The sequence below is a fragment of the Pimephales promelas genome, chromosome 3 (assembly GCF_988280905.1).
Source record: "Pimephales promelas chromosome 3, fPimPro1.hap1.1, whole genome shotgun sequence".
NCBI classification, from domain to species: Eukaryota; Metazoa; Chordata; class Actinopteri; order Cypriniformes; family Leuciscidae; genus Pimephales; species Pimephales promelas.
Genome location: NC_142771.1, coordinates 16,360,527 through 16,379,674, shown reverse-complemented (window position 1 = coordinate 16,379,674; position 19,148 = coordinate 16,360,527). Strand labels below are relative to the sequence as shown.

Sequence of the window (19,148 nt, the reverse complement as noted above, 5' to 3'; positions counted from 1 at the left end):
TTTCATTCAGTTCTCATTCTCCTTTCTAAACATCACTCTAATTCTCGTTTCATTCGACAGCCTATCACACCCACACCATTCCTCTACCACACTCATTCATCTTTCTTCTTGTCTCATTCTCTCTTTCTTTATTCCTCCCCTCAGGTCTTTTTCCTTCCCCTCCCATCTCACTATTTATTCATTCAAACTGTCTCATTTTCCTTCTATTTTTCTCTGCCATGTTCCCTCACCTATTGGTTTTCTTGATTCTTCAAATCTCATTTTCCTCCCTCAAGGAAATGGGTTCTCAATTTTTTTCAGGTGGTGGACTCGTTCCACAGAGATTGCGGACCACTTTAAACTCCAAAACTACCTGAAGAATTGCCTGCAGTTTGGTCTAAAAAGTACAGTTCATTTTGTAATTACTGTTTAATGCCATGAGGTGGCAATAATTCAACGGCCCGGAGTCAATTATTCCACGTTAGCAGACCTCAAGATATTGTTCAGATGGTGTATTTCAAGACATTTGTCAGTTGTTTGTCCTTAAACCGCTCTTTGAGAAAGAGATTGTGTTTGCCGCACACCGTAAAACGTAATTTTGTGGCAAAAAACACGGGAAGAAATTTGTTGTTTGTTGGCTTGGCCAGTGTCGTTGTGGGTTTTGGTTCTTTTGCTGTTGTAGTCTGTAAAGACCTTTTGAAAATACTGAAATCATGCGACGAAGTGATATAATGCGTTGTAGACCTGCCTGGAATTATTTCAGCCGTGCGTTTGCCTGAAAATAATTGCACACTTTGCACATTTGTCAACCAATAGCTTGTTTTCATATGACGTCACACCACTGCGTTGCCATGGGCGAAATACAAATGGAGGGCAGGAATTTGCTGTATTTAGAAAGCACTGTAACAAACTCAAAATGCCTGTGTTTTGAGTCTTTTATAATTACTTGAATCGATCAAACCACAAGGAGTTTTTATCGTGTACCATATTGTTCATAAGGGGGGGGGAAATGCAAGAAATTGTTCGAAAAACAGCTTGCAAACCTATGTCTAGTGATCACTTCGTCAAAGGTGAGTTAATACAACTTAAGTGACTGTTTGTGTAACGTGTAATGTTTCCAAACTTTCTAAAGTCAAAGTACGTCTGTAAGACGAGGTAGTTGCAGCCTTGATGGCAGGAAAATATTTCAATTCAGTTGAAAAATCGCTTCTCTTCATTATGTAAGGATCACGTCCAACATATGTTTGATTTTTTGTTTATTTCTTCCTCTTGTAATAGCGTGTAAAGTAATACAGTACGAACTTTCCTCCATCTCGTCCATTGCGCTCTTCACTCCCTGCCCTCCGTCATCATAATCACGTGACTGAAACCCAGCTATTAATACAGAACCGTAGTATTATATAAATCATTTTTTGTTTTATTTATACATTTTTGTTATACGTTTTTCAATGCATAATGTTTCCAGACAGCTGTTTTGTTGAAATTAACTTAATCTCTATTTTAGGCTAATTAACCTAAATAAGACTTTATCACACAATAATATCAACATAATTATTCAATACTCTTTGTCAATTATAATTATTAGTTTTTTTAGATTTATTTTTAAGCAGCCAATCTTGGATAACTACTTTTCTAGAAGCTCATCATCCTACTCCATATCATCATTGCATTTCTCTTACTCTAAAAATTTCCATCCATCCTTCCGGACTCCCCGACATGAGTTTACCTGTCACGACTCTGCGTGTATGTGTGAGATGGATCGTTCTTAGACCCTTATGAGCCTTCGTGTGATCAAGCTGGCTTAATGAACACTTAATTACACTCTCAATGAAGAGATGGATTTAGAAAAGGAAGAAGATAAAAGAGGAGTAGAAACACTGACACAGTGGAAATTCTCACACTCCCAAGAAATAATCACACCTGTGATGAAGTCTGTGTGTGTGTGTGAGAAAGATAAATGGGTCCCTAGTTCTCAGACAGAAGGACAGTGTGTTCTTGATCAGCAGGCCTTGGCTTAAATTTCTTAATTATGCCTTAATTAGCACAGTTGCTTCGTTAAGCCACTTCCTCTTCCAAGGCTGAGAGGGAGCAGCAGTGGGATCTCTCATATCCGCAAATTTAATTACTCCCTCTTTCAAGTTCATTACCCTCACTGGGTCAAAAGGTGATAGCCTTTAAAGCCTCTGTGTTTTTGGTTTCATCAATGATGTTGTCAGTCAATGTGTATCTGAAAATAATTTAATGGATTGTAATCGTGCAAGAATGATGTGAAATGATGACATAGCTATTATCGACATTTGGTTTTGTTTTTTGCAACAATTTGGGGATTTATTCAAGCTGTCGTGTGTCCTTAAAAATTACAAAAATAAAAATGACCACCACACGAGTTCTGGGGGAAATGCTAGGTTGTTTCTTACTAGTATAAGCAAAGACTTTAGATATACAAACACAGTGCACTCGTATGAGTGGGAGAAATTGCAACGCCCAATATTGCGGAATAAGTCCTGCCTTCTAAACAAAAGAGCCAATCGCCAATTGGTAAAGTTATTGCTTCACTGCAGAAGCTCTAACTGCGACAGAAACAGTCAGTGTTGTGAGACGCGTGATTTTATGACTGCACATGTGCATTGACTGGCCCAACAAAACAAAATTTATCAGACTGTTGTTGTCAGATTTCACTGGTGATTGATTCAAATATGAAATTGAATCGTTGGCTGGGTGAACATCTTTGGATAATTTGATGTTTTCCCATTTAAAGTGCTCTTCATCTCGTCTGTGAGTCCCTGTGATTGAGCTCAGCAGAAACTCTACAGCTGTATGTCTGGAGCTGTGACTTACCATTGTTGGTGCGCATTGACCTGCCAGAGATGCCATTAGATCCAATGGGGTGATGACCTCCTCCTCTGTCCACGCCCCCAGCCTCGCCTGGCTGTTTCAGCAGTTCAGTCAGGGCCCTAAAAAGAGACGGGTTTCACCATCAGTTTCTCGGCAGGGCACTTGGAAAATAAGGGTGAGCTTTGCAATAACAAATGGCTGGATGTCCATTATCCCTCCATATTATATTCCATTGTTAAACAGGAATCATTCCAATAGGAACTCTAAAATGAAAAACAAAATTGAGTGCCACCTCACACAATCTACTGGTTTATTCTTTATATTAGACTTTAATATTTGATGTATGAATCTTCCCTCTTTTTGTGCATTTCCATTTATTCACTCAGTAGTTATTCCATATTTCAATTCATTTTTTTTCTTTTATTCCCATACCACTTCAGTTATTCTGCCTTTATGCTTTCAAAGAATGTTTCAATCACTGCCTGTCCTTGAATCTCACCCGTCCCTTTATTCACTAACTCCTGTTTGCACTTTCAGAATCCAACCAAATCCCTCACTTGGAGCATCAGTGACTGTAACCTTCACCGATCGTCCACTGAGCCATCTTTGAACTCTCAGTGCTGCCATAACATCTCACTAGCACTTAACTAACAACCAACCAAGTGGTTGCATTAAAATTGTGTAGGTGTGCAGGAAGTGCGAGCGTGACCTGATTCCAGTGCAATTGAAAATACTTTTGGTCGGCTGCTCTTCAAGGTTCCGTTATTTCCCTCGTGACATCATTGTCTCAACATTCAGGGCAGGATGGAACCGTGGGACATTTCTAAAGCAACATTTGCCAGGAACGCTGGGCTGAGGAAAACGAGAAGGGTCTGTGTGTTTCATGATAAGGACCAGGAGAATGAGTCCACTCCACTCCGTTTGTATGTTCGACTGATGTGCTGCCCTGTGAATCACTGCTACCCTCTCCTCAAAGCCAGTATAGACCACACAGGAATATGGCGGTCTGCAAATTTCTACAAGCTTCCTGCCCCTCTGGTGAGCCGTATAATATTCACTCCTGATGGCTTATTTTACACTTTGTGAAGGTAAGGTATGGAAAACAGTTAGAGACTCTACAAGTTTGGGATCAGTAAGATTTTATTTTCCTTAATTTTTTAATTCAACAAGGATGCACTGAATTGATCAAAAGTGACAGTAAAAACTTTTACAAACAATAAATACTTTTTAAAATTATTATTATTCTAGGAAATTGTCAACGAAGCATGAAAAAAGGTATCATTATTTCCACAAAAATATTAAGCAGCACAACTATTGAGCATCAAATCATCATATTAGAATGATTTCTGAGGGATCATGTGACAATGAAGACTGGAGAGATAATGCTGAAAATACAGCTTTGATCACAGGAATAAATTAAATTATAAAATGTATTGAAATAGAAAATAATTATTTTTAATTATAATAATAGACTTATTTAAAATAAGAGACTTATTTCAGAAATATTAATAAATCTATACCGACCACAAACTTTTTAATAGTTTATATAATTTGAATAGTTAATAGTGTAATTAAACTAAATTTTAATTATTATTATAATAATAAAAAGAATACAGATGTTTTGTTTGTTTGTTTGCTTGCTTGCTTGCTTGCTTGGTAGCAACACCATAATGAAATTTTACTCCTAATATATTACACTTTTGGGATTTTAAGCTTTTTTAATGTATTTATATATTTTTTTTTACATTTATTTTCCTGGTAAATATAAATAGAAATCCTAAAATATGATATGTTTACTTTTTAAAAAGTGAAACTGATACAAGACCTGTCATAGATTGTATCACAGATTGTAATAAACTTATTTAAGATAAATAAAAAATAGACAAAAAAATCTTAATATTTTATTTGTGTTAATTGCTTCTCAATTTAATTTTTGATTTTTAGATATTTTAACAGGAAAATAAGACAAACATTCTACTTGAGAACATGTCTTTTTGCAGGTTAAACATCAGAGATGTTCTGATTGGCTGAAGCTAAATTAAAATATTCTAATTAAATTTTTTTCCCCAACTCAAATTTGCAGACAGATAGTTAAGATGGTTTTATTTAATCGGTTCAACATATTTATGAGACATTTCACAAACTTCAAAGTAATTAAGCATTAATGTCAGTTTAAAAAAATTCTCTTTCAACCATCAAAGTGGTCAACTAAAATCTATTTTCTATTTAACTGATTTTTAATTATGAAAATTGGGCTGTGAGCCAGAACAGAGGCAGTTGACTCAATCTTCACATAATCAGTGGGCACAGTTTGTTCTTGGTGTAAAATTTAATACAGATTTTCCATTGGGAAATATAGGTAGCTAATATGTAAAAAGAATGTTTTAAAACAAAACCTGACATGATAATTGAACTGACAAAGCCAATTATATTGATCTTAAATCTGCACCGTGCTAAACTGAAACTAAACACTTGGATTGATCTCTGGTGGATCAAAGTTGTAGGAATGTGTTAACATGATCTTTAAATGCACCTCAGAGCTCGTGTTCACGTCCTACTTTCACCGTGGCTCTCGGGACAATGTTTCCCATGTCATGTTCTCATGCACAGAGCATGTAAACATGGAATCTGAGAAACATCTACACACATCTCCATTCCTCTGCTCCCAGCTGTTATCTCAAGAATATCTCCGTTTACCCCTGCTTTTCTGTTCAGCAATTCAATATATCTTAATGGCTCAATACATCACCTACGGCCGTACTTCAGAACACAGCAGCAATCAACCAACATTCAGTCGTTTATTGATAGAAAATGATCGTTAATCACGCTGATGGTCTTAACTTTCAGGGTTGTTACTGTGTGTGATGAATGAATTTCTAATTGGCCGTTCATATGCTGGATTGGATAGGATTGTGTGAGTGTGTATTTGGTGAAATTATGTGAGCCATTTCCAATCTTGCTGTTGTTTTCTCAGCATGTTCCCTATTCATTATAGAAACATGGGGTCTTTAATTACTGTTACTTTTCAGCTAAATTCTTATTAAGCGCTGCGGTGGTAATCACAGGTGGAAAGACTAACTGCAGGTGTCCCAAATCAGTCTTAAGTGCCCCCAACTGGCATCTAAACTCACTTAAAGACTCATTTGGGGGCTTTTGGAGAAGAACTCGTAACTAGATTCCCTCCTGATTAAGGCCCCGTTTACATGATGGGAAAACGCAGATATTTCCCTGCGGCCTGTCATTTATACGAAAACCCCGTTTTTATCACAGAATACGATTATTTCTAAAAACTCCGGCCAAAGTGGAGATTTCTGAAAACGCTGGTTATGTTTTGTCGTGTCAACTGGGAGAAACCAGAGCCCATCTAACGGAGAGCCTTGGCACTTCCTATTTAGCCCCATTGTGCATCACCTTGGTTGCAGTTCCATTAGAATTCCACTGGAGGTGATCGCGGGCGAGAGCAGAATGAATGGGAGTCTATGGGGCTAAACGGCTAAATGTGTCTCTTTCACCGGCTTGTCGTTAAATCAAAAAGTTCAAAATAGATTATAGGCTAAAAGTCGAATGAACGAGTTATTTCCTTTTGATTTCTTACAGATTTGGCTGTTGTTGGCCGGAACGCGGTAGCATTCTGCTTTTGTGTGACGTCATCACATTTTTGAATGGATTTTTAGAACAGATAAGTGAGTGTATACCCTGAGTGTATTATCTTAGCCCTCCCTTTTGAATGCAACTTTCAAATTACTTGACAAAAAATTACATCCTGAGAAAAGTGGATTTCTGGGGCTGAAACCCCATTGACTCCCATTCATTCTGCACTCGACCGCGAGCGCCCCCGCATGGACCAACCCGGTCTCATCCCAAGACGTCATATAACTTACGTTTTGGGACGTCTTTTGACCATACGTCAATATTCGCCTTTTTAGGGCCCCCTTAAACGTCGGTAGATGAGGTTATGGGATCCTAACTCCACCCCATACCTAAACCTAACCCTAAACCTAACCCGTCACCTAACTGACGTTAAAGGTAAAGCGTCAGTTGTATGACGGCCCGGGATCGCCATCTACCGACGTTTAAGGGGGCCCTAAAAAGGCGGATATTGACGTATGGTCAAAATACGTCCCAAAACGTCAGTTATATGACTTTTTGGGATGAGACTGTGTTGCATGGACAGAGACGCGTTATTGCAGCCAGTCCTTAACCCGGAAGTAACCAGCCAGTGCCAATTCTCTTCAATTAGACATTCTCTGGAGAAACGGGGTTTTAGCATAGACAGTAAAAGAAAGGGTTTTAGGTTCTCTCTTGTCAATTCTGAGGATTCTGATTGGCTTGCATGGTTTTATCCTGCTCCCTACACTGCCGCCCATAGGTTTGGCATAGATATGATGCCGCTCAACAGCGTATTTATGCGGGTGTGTGCACGATGTTATTATTGAAAACGGAGGCGGAGGAAATTCAGACCATTTTGGACCATCTCACTTTTCAGTTATACTTTTTTTTTTTTTTGAGTCACAGTTTGGCAAAAAAGTAAATAGATAATATTATTATGATAAATATAATTGCCAAATAATTATTTTAGCCCAACTCACTCTACTTTGAATGGGATGCACTTTTATTAGACAAAAATAAAAATTTTATGCTAATGCCATAATGTATGAGTGCGATTTCTCCACCAGAGGGTTAAACAATAAAGCATATACAACAGAATTACGCATTCTGACTAGCATGTTAGGGTTGGACTTTAAGCGAATTAATATGCTAACAAAGAAATTCAGGCAGCCTTCAGTTCATCCGGCTCAATCCCCAACAATGTTCTCCGATTAGATTGTTTTCATTGATAAATATAATAATTAAGTAATCGTCATGATGCATCATTTTAGCAAAACATTCTGCCAATACGCATTTTTGCTAGTAATGACCTTGATATAGTAGTACTAGATCAGTTACTGGCACCAGCTTACCAGCTTGACTAGTGCAGTCATGCAAAACCGAGGCTTGAAATTGGCCCAAACATTTGTTTTACATTATTATGCAATAATATGGTTGCAGCTGGTCATTTAACTTGATCATTTAAGCTTGATTAAACCAGTTAGCTTGGTTAGCCTGACATACAACCAAGTTTGGAGCACCAAATAATATCAAAATATGTTTCAGCGGAGAGGTTTAAAAAAAGAATAATAATTCTCGTCATGCATTGTGAATCAGTTAGTTCAAACTTTGAGCTGGTGAGGCAGATGGTTCTTCATGGCCCGGTTAGCTGCAGGGCTAACGCTGCTCCAGTGGGAAGACTGTATGTGTATGTTTGTATGTGTGGAAATATGTGCGCCTGACTGTGTGTGTTTCTGGTGCCTTAGCCATTAGCGATATCACAGTAGGGGAAATATTTGGCCCTGATGTGCCTGACACACTACAAAGAGCCTACTACAATGTGGCTTGCAGCAAACTAGAGATTGTGTGTGTGTGTGTGTGTGTGTGTCTTTGCGCACTAATCTACATAATAGAGACCTTTTAGTCCCGCCCTCCACCCTCATCTTTTACATGAGAAATCATGGGATCTTGTTCAAGTTTGTCTATGTCAAATAATCTATGGGCGGGAAGGGAAGATTGGATGGGTAACGGAAAAGCAATAAAGTTCGACATTCTTCTCTTTCTGACGGATTTTCTGTAGTCAATAACACCGGAGAGCAGCAGATTGTCTCTGCTGACTCCTGGAATTTATAGACGATCTGCTTAACTCAGCCTGAGGCAAGAGCATTGTGGGCAAATGTTATATTGTTATAAGAAAATCAAGCCTGATATGACTGATATGTACAAGATGTTTTCACCCAATTGTTTTGTCTTTTGCTTATAATACACCTCTCCTCAACAAGCTGAGGTCATTTAAATCTTTAGCTTAAACTCAGGCTGTTACATGTTGAAGTTGAATACAAAGGACTTCCACCTTAAATGTTGGCTTGTCTTAACGCAACCAACTACATTTGTGATTTGATATTCCTTGCATGGAGACAAGACCGCAATTTGACTTTGTCTTTTCTGTCTTTTCAAGTTGCCCAGCTGAGAAATACCTTTAAAACACGTGGTCAGACTATTCATGAGCGCCACTCCAAACCCAGTGGTAATGCACGCACAACGTTTTGTCCCTGGGGATGTTTTTGTGGATATTTTGACGCATGAACTGATATTGATCTCCTATTGAAATGACACAGACATATAAAGCATAGGCAAACGCTCACAGTTCAGCCAACAGCAAAAGTCACCCAAATGTCATGATCATAGGTTTGTTTTCCAGCAGCGTCCTCGTCTCTCTTTCTGTCTTTCTGCTGTTATCTATGCATGAATGCAGTCAATTGTAATCTCTTGTCATTCTTCCTCTAAAAAATGGTTCCCTTTATATTTATGATACCTCTCTTGAATTCTAATGAATCTGACAGCTGCCAAGTACAGTCCCGAAATGCAAAAGGGGTGTGTGTGTGTGTGTGTGTGTGTGTGTGTCAGCATCCTGGGAATGCACTGCAAACACAATTGATCTTATTATAAATACAACCATGTTCCTTCTTAGCTGTTTACACAGGTTAAAACTCTGTTCCATTTATATTCATATTTGCATCATGATATGAAATGTACGGACATGGGAGAAAAAAATTCAATGCTTTTGTGTTCGCTCAGAAAATGTTTGTGAAGGAAATAATATTAGGAGGGAGGGAAAACTATATTTCAGTGCTTTCGTGAGCACAAACATAGTTTCTCGGGGGAACAATAGTTTTGCCAGAAAGCATTTTTGTTATTATTTTACTTGTAATCATCATGCAGTTTGCTGTATGTGATGCAAAATACTGGAAACATACTCCACACTAATACGTAGAAGATGACACAAATATTGGAAGTCCGTAGTTAAAGGATTAGTTCACTTTTGAAAAAACTTTTGCTGATAATTTACTCACCCCCATGTCATCCAAGATGTCCATGTCTTTCTTTCCTCAGTCGAAAAGAAATTTAGGTTTTTGATGAAAACATTCCAGGATTTTTCTCCATATAATGGACTTCAATGGGAACCGGATGGTTCAAGTATCAAAAGACGATTAATAACTGTTTCAGATGCAGCTTCAAATGTCTTTAAACGATATCAGACGATGAATAAGGGTCTTATCATGCGAAACGATCGGCTATTTCAAAACTTATTCCAAAAATGTAACTTTTCTAAGGACAAATGCTAGCCTAGCTCTATTCTGTGAGGCGCGTTTGTAACGTCACGTAATACGTAATTACGTTCAAAAGGTCACGGGCGACGTAGCCGGAAGTACAGAATCAAAATCGTCCGACATCATTGTTTTACCTTTTAATTCCTTTTTTGTAAACGGTGTTTGAGTTAGTTTGCACGTTCAACCTATGCGTTCAACTTGTAAACACTCTGACTCTGTACTTCTGGCTACGTCGCCCGTGACCTTTTGAACGTAATTACGTACTACGTGACGTTGCAAACGCGCCTCACAGAATGGAGAAAGGCTAGCATTTGTCCTTAGAAAAGTTACATTTTTGGAATAAGCATTGAAATAACCGATCGTTTCGCATGATAAGACCCTTATTCATCGTCTGGTGTCGTTTAAAGACATTTGAAGCTGCATCTGAAACTGTTATTAACACTATCTTTTGGACCTGAACCATCCGGTTCCCATTGAAGTCCATTATATGGAGAAAAATCCTGGAATGTTTTCATCAAAAACCTAAATTTCTTTTCGACTGAGGAAAGAAAGACATGGACATCTTGGATGACATGGGGGTGAGTAAATTATCAGCAAAAGTTTTTTCAAAAGTGAACTAATCCTTTAAGTCTACTATACGTTTGGCAGGCTTTCTTGCTACAGTAGGTGGTTATAAACATATTAGTCTCAACCTCAGACGTCCCACCCACAGACTACTGGCTTGATTGTCTGATGCACTTGCCACACAAAATTGGAAACACTTCAGGATTTTCGAAGTTGTCATTTGATTGGTTGAATTCTACGTGTGTGTTGCGTTCTTTAACGGTCCACCTGGAAAAAGGATGTCATGACGTGGTAAAATATGTTATCAAAACTTGAATGTGTTAGTGGGTTAGTTCACCCAAGAATTAAAATTATGTCATCATTTACTCTCCATCATGTCGTTCCGAACCCGTAAGACTTTCGTTCATCTTCTGAATACAAATGAGGTTAAATTTGATAAAATCTCAGAGTTTTCTGTCCCTCCATTGACAGTTACGCAACTACCACTTTGACGCTTCAAAAAGCTCATTAAGATATCGTAAAACTAATCCATATGAAAGTTTCAGTTGTGTAGCTCTCAGGTTTCATCAATAAGATATTTTGTGTTTGTGTTAGGAAGATGAACAAAAGTCAACAAGAGGGAGAGTAAATGATGAAAAATTACATTTCGGAGTAAACTAGCCCAAGTTACTACCATTTTGGTTACACTTTATTTTGATAGTCACTTTAGACGTTCTACTAATTATAAGTAACTTTTCAACTGTATGTCAAGTAAATCTCATTAGAGAATTAGTATATTATAGTAGACAGTCAGTAGGCTGTTAGGTTTTGGTTAGGTGTTAGGCTTTGGGTTAGGAGAATAAGTGGTAACACGTTACAATAAGGGTGCACTAATAAGCATTAATTCACGCTTAACTAATGAACAGATAATACTGAATTAATGTGTAAGTAATGATTATAAGCTATTCATTAATGATTACCACATTAGGAACTAATTAAGAGTCTGTAGGTTTAATGTATTAGTTCATACATTAATTGTTTTTAATTCAATATTTAATTGTGGATTAATTCCATAACAACTAATTTTTTTAACTAATAGTGTTAATTAATATGTTAATTACCAGAATGAGCCAAAGCCTTGTATTTCAACTTCCAGATAATATGACAGGTACACTAATATGCATTAATACATGATTACTTACTTAATTGTTAGTGCAAATTCATGTGAAAATTACTACAATTACTAAATGACTAGTTAATAATGATGTGCCTCAACAAGTAAAGTCATAACATAATGATACCTTTGCAAATCATTAGCTAATGATTAATTAAAGCAGACAACTGGAAGTTGAAGTGCATAGCTTTGACTAATTGTGGTAATTAACACATTAATTTACACTATTAGTTAATAAAATATGTTATTAAGGAATTAATCCACATGACACATTGAATTAATAGCAATTCATGTATTACTTAATCTATTAATCATATAGACTGGTTATTAGTTGCTGATGCAGTAATCGTTAATTAATGGTTCAGTTCTTCATTAGTTATACATTAACTCATGATTATCTGTGTATTGGTTAAGTATGAATTAATGCATATTAGTGCACCCATATTGTAAAGTGTTACTGAATAAGTTTAGGCCTATTTGTAGTTGCCAAGTTACTTATAGTCAGTTGAATGTCTGTTTGGGGACCAACAAAATAAGGTGTTAGCAGATATTAAGCTGACAGTCTACTAATACTCTAATGAGAGTTAGTTGACATGTAGTTGAAAAGTTACTTATAGTTTGTAGAATGTCTAAAGTGCACTATCGAAATAAAGTGTTAGCCTTATTTTAAATATGACTTTTATATTCAAGTTTCTAGTTTCTTATTAAGAGTGCTTCCTCCAGTGTGGTCAGATTTGTAAATCTATCCCTTATATCAGATTCCTGTATTTCACCTCACATCGTTATCTAAATGAAAACACCACAAAAGGCTTCCCCCATTCTGCCACACACGCTGCAAATGTCACTGGGGCTGCAAACACACACAAACACAGCACTTTCCAGAACAGATAACGCTTCAGGACAAAACTAAATGATCCCAAACGTCACTGTGATTCATCAAACACACACACTCACAGCAAGCAAACATATGCTGTGAAGTAGAGCTCGTGTGTATATATTCACACTTAAAAACGTAAACATGGATGCGAAGATATCACAAAACCAAAATAAGAAGATTCACACCATAGGACACAGAATGTAATATCAAAACATCCAGACCCCGGGGAACAGATCGAGTGTGTTTGTTTTTTGATGTGATTACACTCTAGACACCCCATCACACACTGCTGGAAGCCAGGCACATGTGGTCAGAGATGAAGTGCTCTTAGCCAAATACAGTAGAGTTTGCAGCAGATGTGGCGTACTATAAATATAACTGTATTGGATGTATGCTCAAGACATGTTGTCGTTCGAATGTTCTCTGGTGTAGTATGATTTGATGTTGGTGAAATTGAGCTTTGCCTGAAAGTTTAAAATGGTTTCAAGGCCTGAAAACTTGTATATTTTACATACATTTTATATAAAGATATATACAGTACATTGTTTTGGTTCAGGATGAACTGTAAAAGGAAGCTAGCGCTAGCAGTATACAGCATTCAGTTTGCTGACAGGCAGGTAGGACATCGTATCATTCGAACCGAACACAATGGTTGGATGAACATTTTTTGGCCATGAGACTTCCACAGACAACATTTTTTTTAAAATTTAGACCACTTTTATTGTTGATTGCTATCAGGTTGCGAAGAGAGTTTCAACCAAAATAACAAAAAGTGCCTCATTGCTTACCCTACCTTTAATCAGTGTTGTGCAAGTTACTTCCAAACTGTAATACATTAGGTATTACTTGTTACTGTTATTTAAAAGTAATTCATTACCTTACAATATTACTCTCCCAGAATTGTAATGCATTACATTACTCATATATTACTTTTGAGTTACTTTCACCAAAATAACTAAGTAGAACTTAACGTTTGGGCTGTAACGATATGCAATATGAAACCGAAATCGCGATTCGCCACATCCACGAACCTACAGAATCGCGACACACCTCTTCCAACTCCAGCGTTATTCTCCTTACCGTCCATACCCAATGCTGCCTTATCTTTAAATTAGGCTATTAGTATTATTTCAAGTTAACATTATAAAATACGTAGACCTACACCACAAAACTAGTTGAGGATAAATTATTTAAAATTGGGCAAGTCCAGCATTATGGACATGACATTTGCAGTCAAAACTTGAAATAAAAATTCTCAGAAAATACATGTATTGAAACGTATATAGGCTACTTCCTTAAAGGACGCCAGACATTAGACAAATATCAGTCTATGTTTTATTTTTAATATGGGAAAAGACACACATTCATGCGTGACAAAAAAAATAGGAGGCAAAATATATTTTTTGTAATTCTGTTAATTACACTGCGCAAATCGGATGAGGAAGGGTTGGCTCTCCAGTCTCCATAGAACTTAAAATATTCATTTTATTTTAGTTTTCGTGTTCGCATTTATGAGGAAAAAACAATGTTACAGACGCGACCGCTCTGAACTGGCACTAAAAGACTGCTTTAAAACTTTCACATAGTCTGTTGCCTTTAAGAAGTAAAAGCAGACAATACAACTGTAATACAAGCCTCACTGAACATGTAATGAGTAAAATATTACTGAAAATTGATTAGTAATACCTTACACTACTGTGTTACAGCAAAAAGTAATATGTTACTGTAATGTATTACTTTTGTAATGCGTTACTCCCAACACTGCCTTTAATACAGACTAATACAGACATTATTAATAAATAGTCATTATACTACAGCAATAATAATAATACAATGTGCATTTATAAATATTTAAATGCTAAATATGAAATATATACTAAATATTATTATTATTAGTAATAATTGAAGCCTTTTTTTCTTTTGCCATGTATCAAGGATTAGTGATATAATTATGGCTTATTTGCAAATGCTGTAATGTAAAATGTAAAATGTTCTTTATAATAATTTGTTTAATTTATATAAACAATACATTGAATAAGTAAACAGTTGTGTCAAGGACTGTGCCAAGTTTGGCGGACTAAAAGCCCATGGAGGAATTATGGAAGAATTTAGGACACAAATGGCATGTATATAATGGGCCAATGGAAATTACATTTTGTTGTCAAAATAATTTTTAGAGGTGGAATATGTCCAGGACATGTTTTTGACAGCGTCTGTGAAATGCCTGTCTTTCATTGCAGCTGCATCTGTACTGAATGCTAAGCTGATTGGTGGCGGCCTACTAACAGTTCATGGCTATTGATTGGATCTCTGCTGTTGAATTAAGAATATCTACATCCCAGCATCATAATGACCTCCTGTGATCACATGACACCGTCACTAACATTGCCACTACTGAATAATGACTTGCGCACATACCCTACATAAATCAAAGGACCATGCACGCTGCATAAAATTGTGTGCATGTTTATGCGATTCTCTTTCTCGCTCCCTGTGTTATAGCGGGCCATTTAGCTGCACTTAGCTACACCTGTCAGCACATATCAGGTCTCGAAAGCTGTAATATCCCAAAATGCCCTGTGATTCACACATACGCAGACATAGATGCTTTTGGCTGCGAATTTGGCTCTGACTGACACTTTAAGCCTTTAAAATCTTGCACAAAATTACACACGCATAAACCAAAAAGATACTACGCCATTATGCAAATCTGGACACAAATGCTTGACCAGAGCATCATGATGGTATCAGTTGACCATTAACACTGTCAGCATGATATCAAAATGAACAATTCTTGTTTTTTATGGAATATTGCAGTATATATTATAAATGATTTATCCATGCACATCATTTTTTTATTCACGTACCCTCTCAGTCTTCAATCGAAAAAGCTTCTCCCTCTTGCAGTGACATTAGTGAAATCAAGCTTGTGTGTCTGTTTGTGTACAAATACTTGGACTGGGTTTGTTTTAGATCTAAGACACCTGTAAATCACATGTAAAAAGGCACTTTGAAAAGCTGTAAGTGACTGTATGAATCGGCCCGAGACAATAAAGAGGATAACCATCCTGTATCTCACCCTGAAACGCCTCATCTATCACACCTACACGCACAAGCAAATTCATGTAGCAATCAGAATAAAGCACAGATTGAAGCTGTACAAGCAAGACGTCAATCCCTAAGGCGATTCTCTCTCTCTCTTGCTCTCACTCTCTCTTTTTAACAGTCTGCCATCAGATTAATGCAGATTAATGAAGTCTAAAGGCAACTCAAGACATATTGGCACCATTCATGAAATTGAGAAAATTGGACCATTTAAATTAAACAAATACACCATGAGACATATTTTGGGCTCTGTAATATGAGTCATGTGTTTACACACACACACTTTATTAAGTAGTGCAAAGCAAAGGTTTCCTAATTATTGCCATCCTTAAATGCTATTAGCTAAATCCTCTCCTGAAAATGTAAGGGTTGAGTCCACTTTAGGGGACTGGGTCAAACAAAGAGTGCATTCTTTTTTTGGTCTATTTTCACTGTTTTCAACTCTGATAATAATAAGAAATGATTCTTGAGCAGAAAATTAGCATATTAGAATGATTTCTGAAGGATCATGTGGAAATTCAGCTTTTCCATCACATGAATGAATTATATTTTCAAATGTATTCAAATTGAAAACAGTTATTTTGAATTGTAATATTTCACAATATTACCACGTTCAGTTATTGTTTTAGGTTGTTTAAAGAGTAACTAAACCCTAAACCAACTTTTTTTAGTTGTTAATTTAGTTTAGTATTAATACCAGTCTTTGATTCGAGTAACTTTTTTGACATTTGTGTATAAAGTGTTTCATTTTTACAATATATGGTGTGAAAACGTCTTAGTGCTGCCCTCTTCAGGTGGAAAGGTGGCTACTGCAGTTGAATTTTGGTACGAGCTATGCCCAAACCAGCTTGTTTCGTGCGCCGCTAGCTTCCGAGTTGTCCTACAAAGTGACATCGTTACTTCGGCACTATATAGTAACCGGAGACGTTTTCCGAATACTATGCAAGTAGACACACTATGGCGTACTGTTTTTCGCTTATTATATATTAGGGAAGGATTCGATTTCAGACACAGTGACTGTGTTTTTAACTGTTTCCTGATTTTCCTTTCTGTTTCCTTGGTTGTCATGATTTCTAAATATGTTTGTATTTGTTGTCATAGTTACTTGTTGTTTGGTTGATTAGCACCACCTGTTTCTTGTTTTCTTTCCTCAGTTATCCTGCTAAGTTTCAGTTGTTGTGGAAAAGTGAAACCAATATGATTCTGCGAAAAGAAACTTGTTCTTGGAAGGACATCAAGGATGTTCCTTTTTGGGTCAAGACAAAACATTAAAGAGTTTAGTTTCTCCTCATGTCTCTTTCTGTGCTTTTGCTGAGGTTGTTTTCTGATCTTTCTCTTACAGAGATCCTGTGATCTCGTCCCCTGTGGAACTCCATCAGAGAACTCATTCTCTCTCCTCTGGACCAACTTTTGTTTTATAATGGCACTTTTCATTATGGCCTTATCAAGAGGAAGATGGAGAGAGAGATTCACACACTCAGAGGGCGAAATGCTGGGTCATACCTCCTCGCTTTCAAATGAACAGGTCAGTTTTCATTGATTGCCTGTTTTTAAACTGGGCCAGTGGGAATATTGGGTTTATATACTGCACTTCACTCAAGGGCACATTCTCTCGCTTTTTATGAATGTGAGTGTGACTTTGTGTCTATCTATGGTTGCGTCACTTTGATCCTAGTTGCATTGCTATAACTGGAAATTGTGTTATTATCTGTAGAGCTGACTGGGCTAAACCGAGCACTGCATTATATGCCTGTGATGTCTAACACACACACACATTCCTACGAGATGTCAGAGGGAGGTGAGAAATAAAACGCTAGATTCAGATAAAATCCGTGAGCGATTTGAGAGTATTTACTGAGGGGAGACAGAGCTTTTAGTCTTAGCGCACAAGAGATTTGAGAATGTGTGTGCGTGAATTGAAATAAAAGTGAAAAGGGGTAGAGAGAGAATTCTGGGATATTTTTGAAACAGAGAGGAATCCTTTTTTTTTAAAGTGAGAACTGATAGACTGTGAGCTGTTTCAAGAAAGAATTCAATTCAATTTAGTGATGTGAAAAAGTAAGTACCCAATGTGAAAACGTTTGCCCTTTTACAACGTGGTCAAACTGATACTGAAACTCATTCTGGACATATTTATGGATGAAGTTGGTCAAATTAAAAAAAATAACCATGCATTAGTTTGGAAATGGTTAAATTCTTTTACAAATTCATGTCTCAACAAACTTACTTTAAAGAGACTCTGGCTCTTCTGATACATTTCAAAGTTTATGGCCAAACCATTTTTTTTTGTATTTTTTTTTTTTATTATGTTCTACTAATTTGCACTTTGAGTCATATAATTGGGGATATATTAGAATATAATTGATTCTAATTTTAACCACTTGATGTTCAGTAAAAGTGGCATTTCTGTTTATTTAACCAGTTTAAATAATTACAAAATACATTCCAAGTGTCATTTGTTAAATTATATTACATTTTTATATCACACAGCCAATATATAATTATATCACACAGCCAATCAGGATGTATTTGATGTTTTAATGTACATAGTATAATATTCATGTTTGATATTTTATATGACATTAGATTTAAGATTTTACTGCTGTGGTGTGGGGGGAATTTTAGTTTTTATATGTATAATACACAATATGTGTATACGTAAAAAAAATATGCCACAAAAATATTTGTTGACGCTTTACTTTAGCCTTTATATATACAGTGTACATTATAATCATTATATCTTTTTCGTAAATAATTATAACCAGGTTAAAATGCATTATAATATTAGCAAATTCCTTGCTACATATAAAATTTAATGTTTGTCATGTATTTAATGCATAAATAGATGTATTATGACTACAATTGTTCAGGCATTATTAATGCATGTTGCCAAATATTTATTCCTGTGATCAAAGCTGTATTTTCAGCATCATTCCTCCTGTCTTCAGTGTGATCCTTGGGAAATTCTAATATAGTTATTTGCTTTTGATTTATTATCAATGTTGAAAACACTGCACATTATACAGAACATTCAATCTGTGTGTGTTTGCTTGTGATGTGGGCCAGAGGTACCTAGTAAATGAAATTTTGTGCAAGCAATTTAATCCCAAATCAAGTTAATCGGACATACTGTCTGAACACTAACAGCCATTTGGTGTACGGCCGCACAGAGAATTCCAAACACATCCACAATGGACATGTGGTTCAAGCCAAGCACTTCAATTTGGGTCAGCTGTTCTCGAGCTAATGTGCTTGTGGAAGAAACACCGAAGGGTTTTCGCTCTGGGTATTGAGGGGCCAGAATGTTGTTAGACCAGGTTCAATGAACTGAGTGGCTGAATGTGATGAGGGGTTTAAATAGAGAAAATAAATCCACACATGTATCACTCCCTTATGAGGATGAATACTTCACGTAGGTATTTAATCCACTTCAAAA

At 36.6% G+C, this 19,148-nt stretch overlaps 1 protein-coding gene across 2 annotated transcripts in view; it reads right to left on the bottom strand.

Moving 5' to 3' along the window:
• LOC120490101 (protein shisa-9) overlaps nt 1-19,148 on the bottom strand; it is a 65,731-nt gene that overhangs the window by 33,988 nt on the left and 12,595 nt on the right. For both annotated transcript variants that reach the window (XM_039687486.2, XM_039687487.2), the window contains exon 2: nt 2,818-2,933. In XM_039687486.2, coding sequence (XP_039543420.1) covers nt 2,818-2,933 — 116 coding nt within the window. The remainder of the gene's footprint in view (nt 1-2,817; nt 2,934-19,148) is intronic.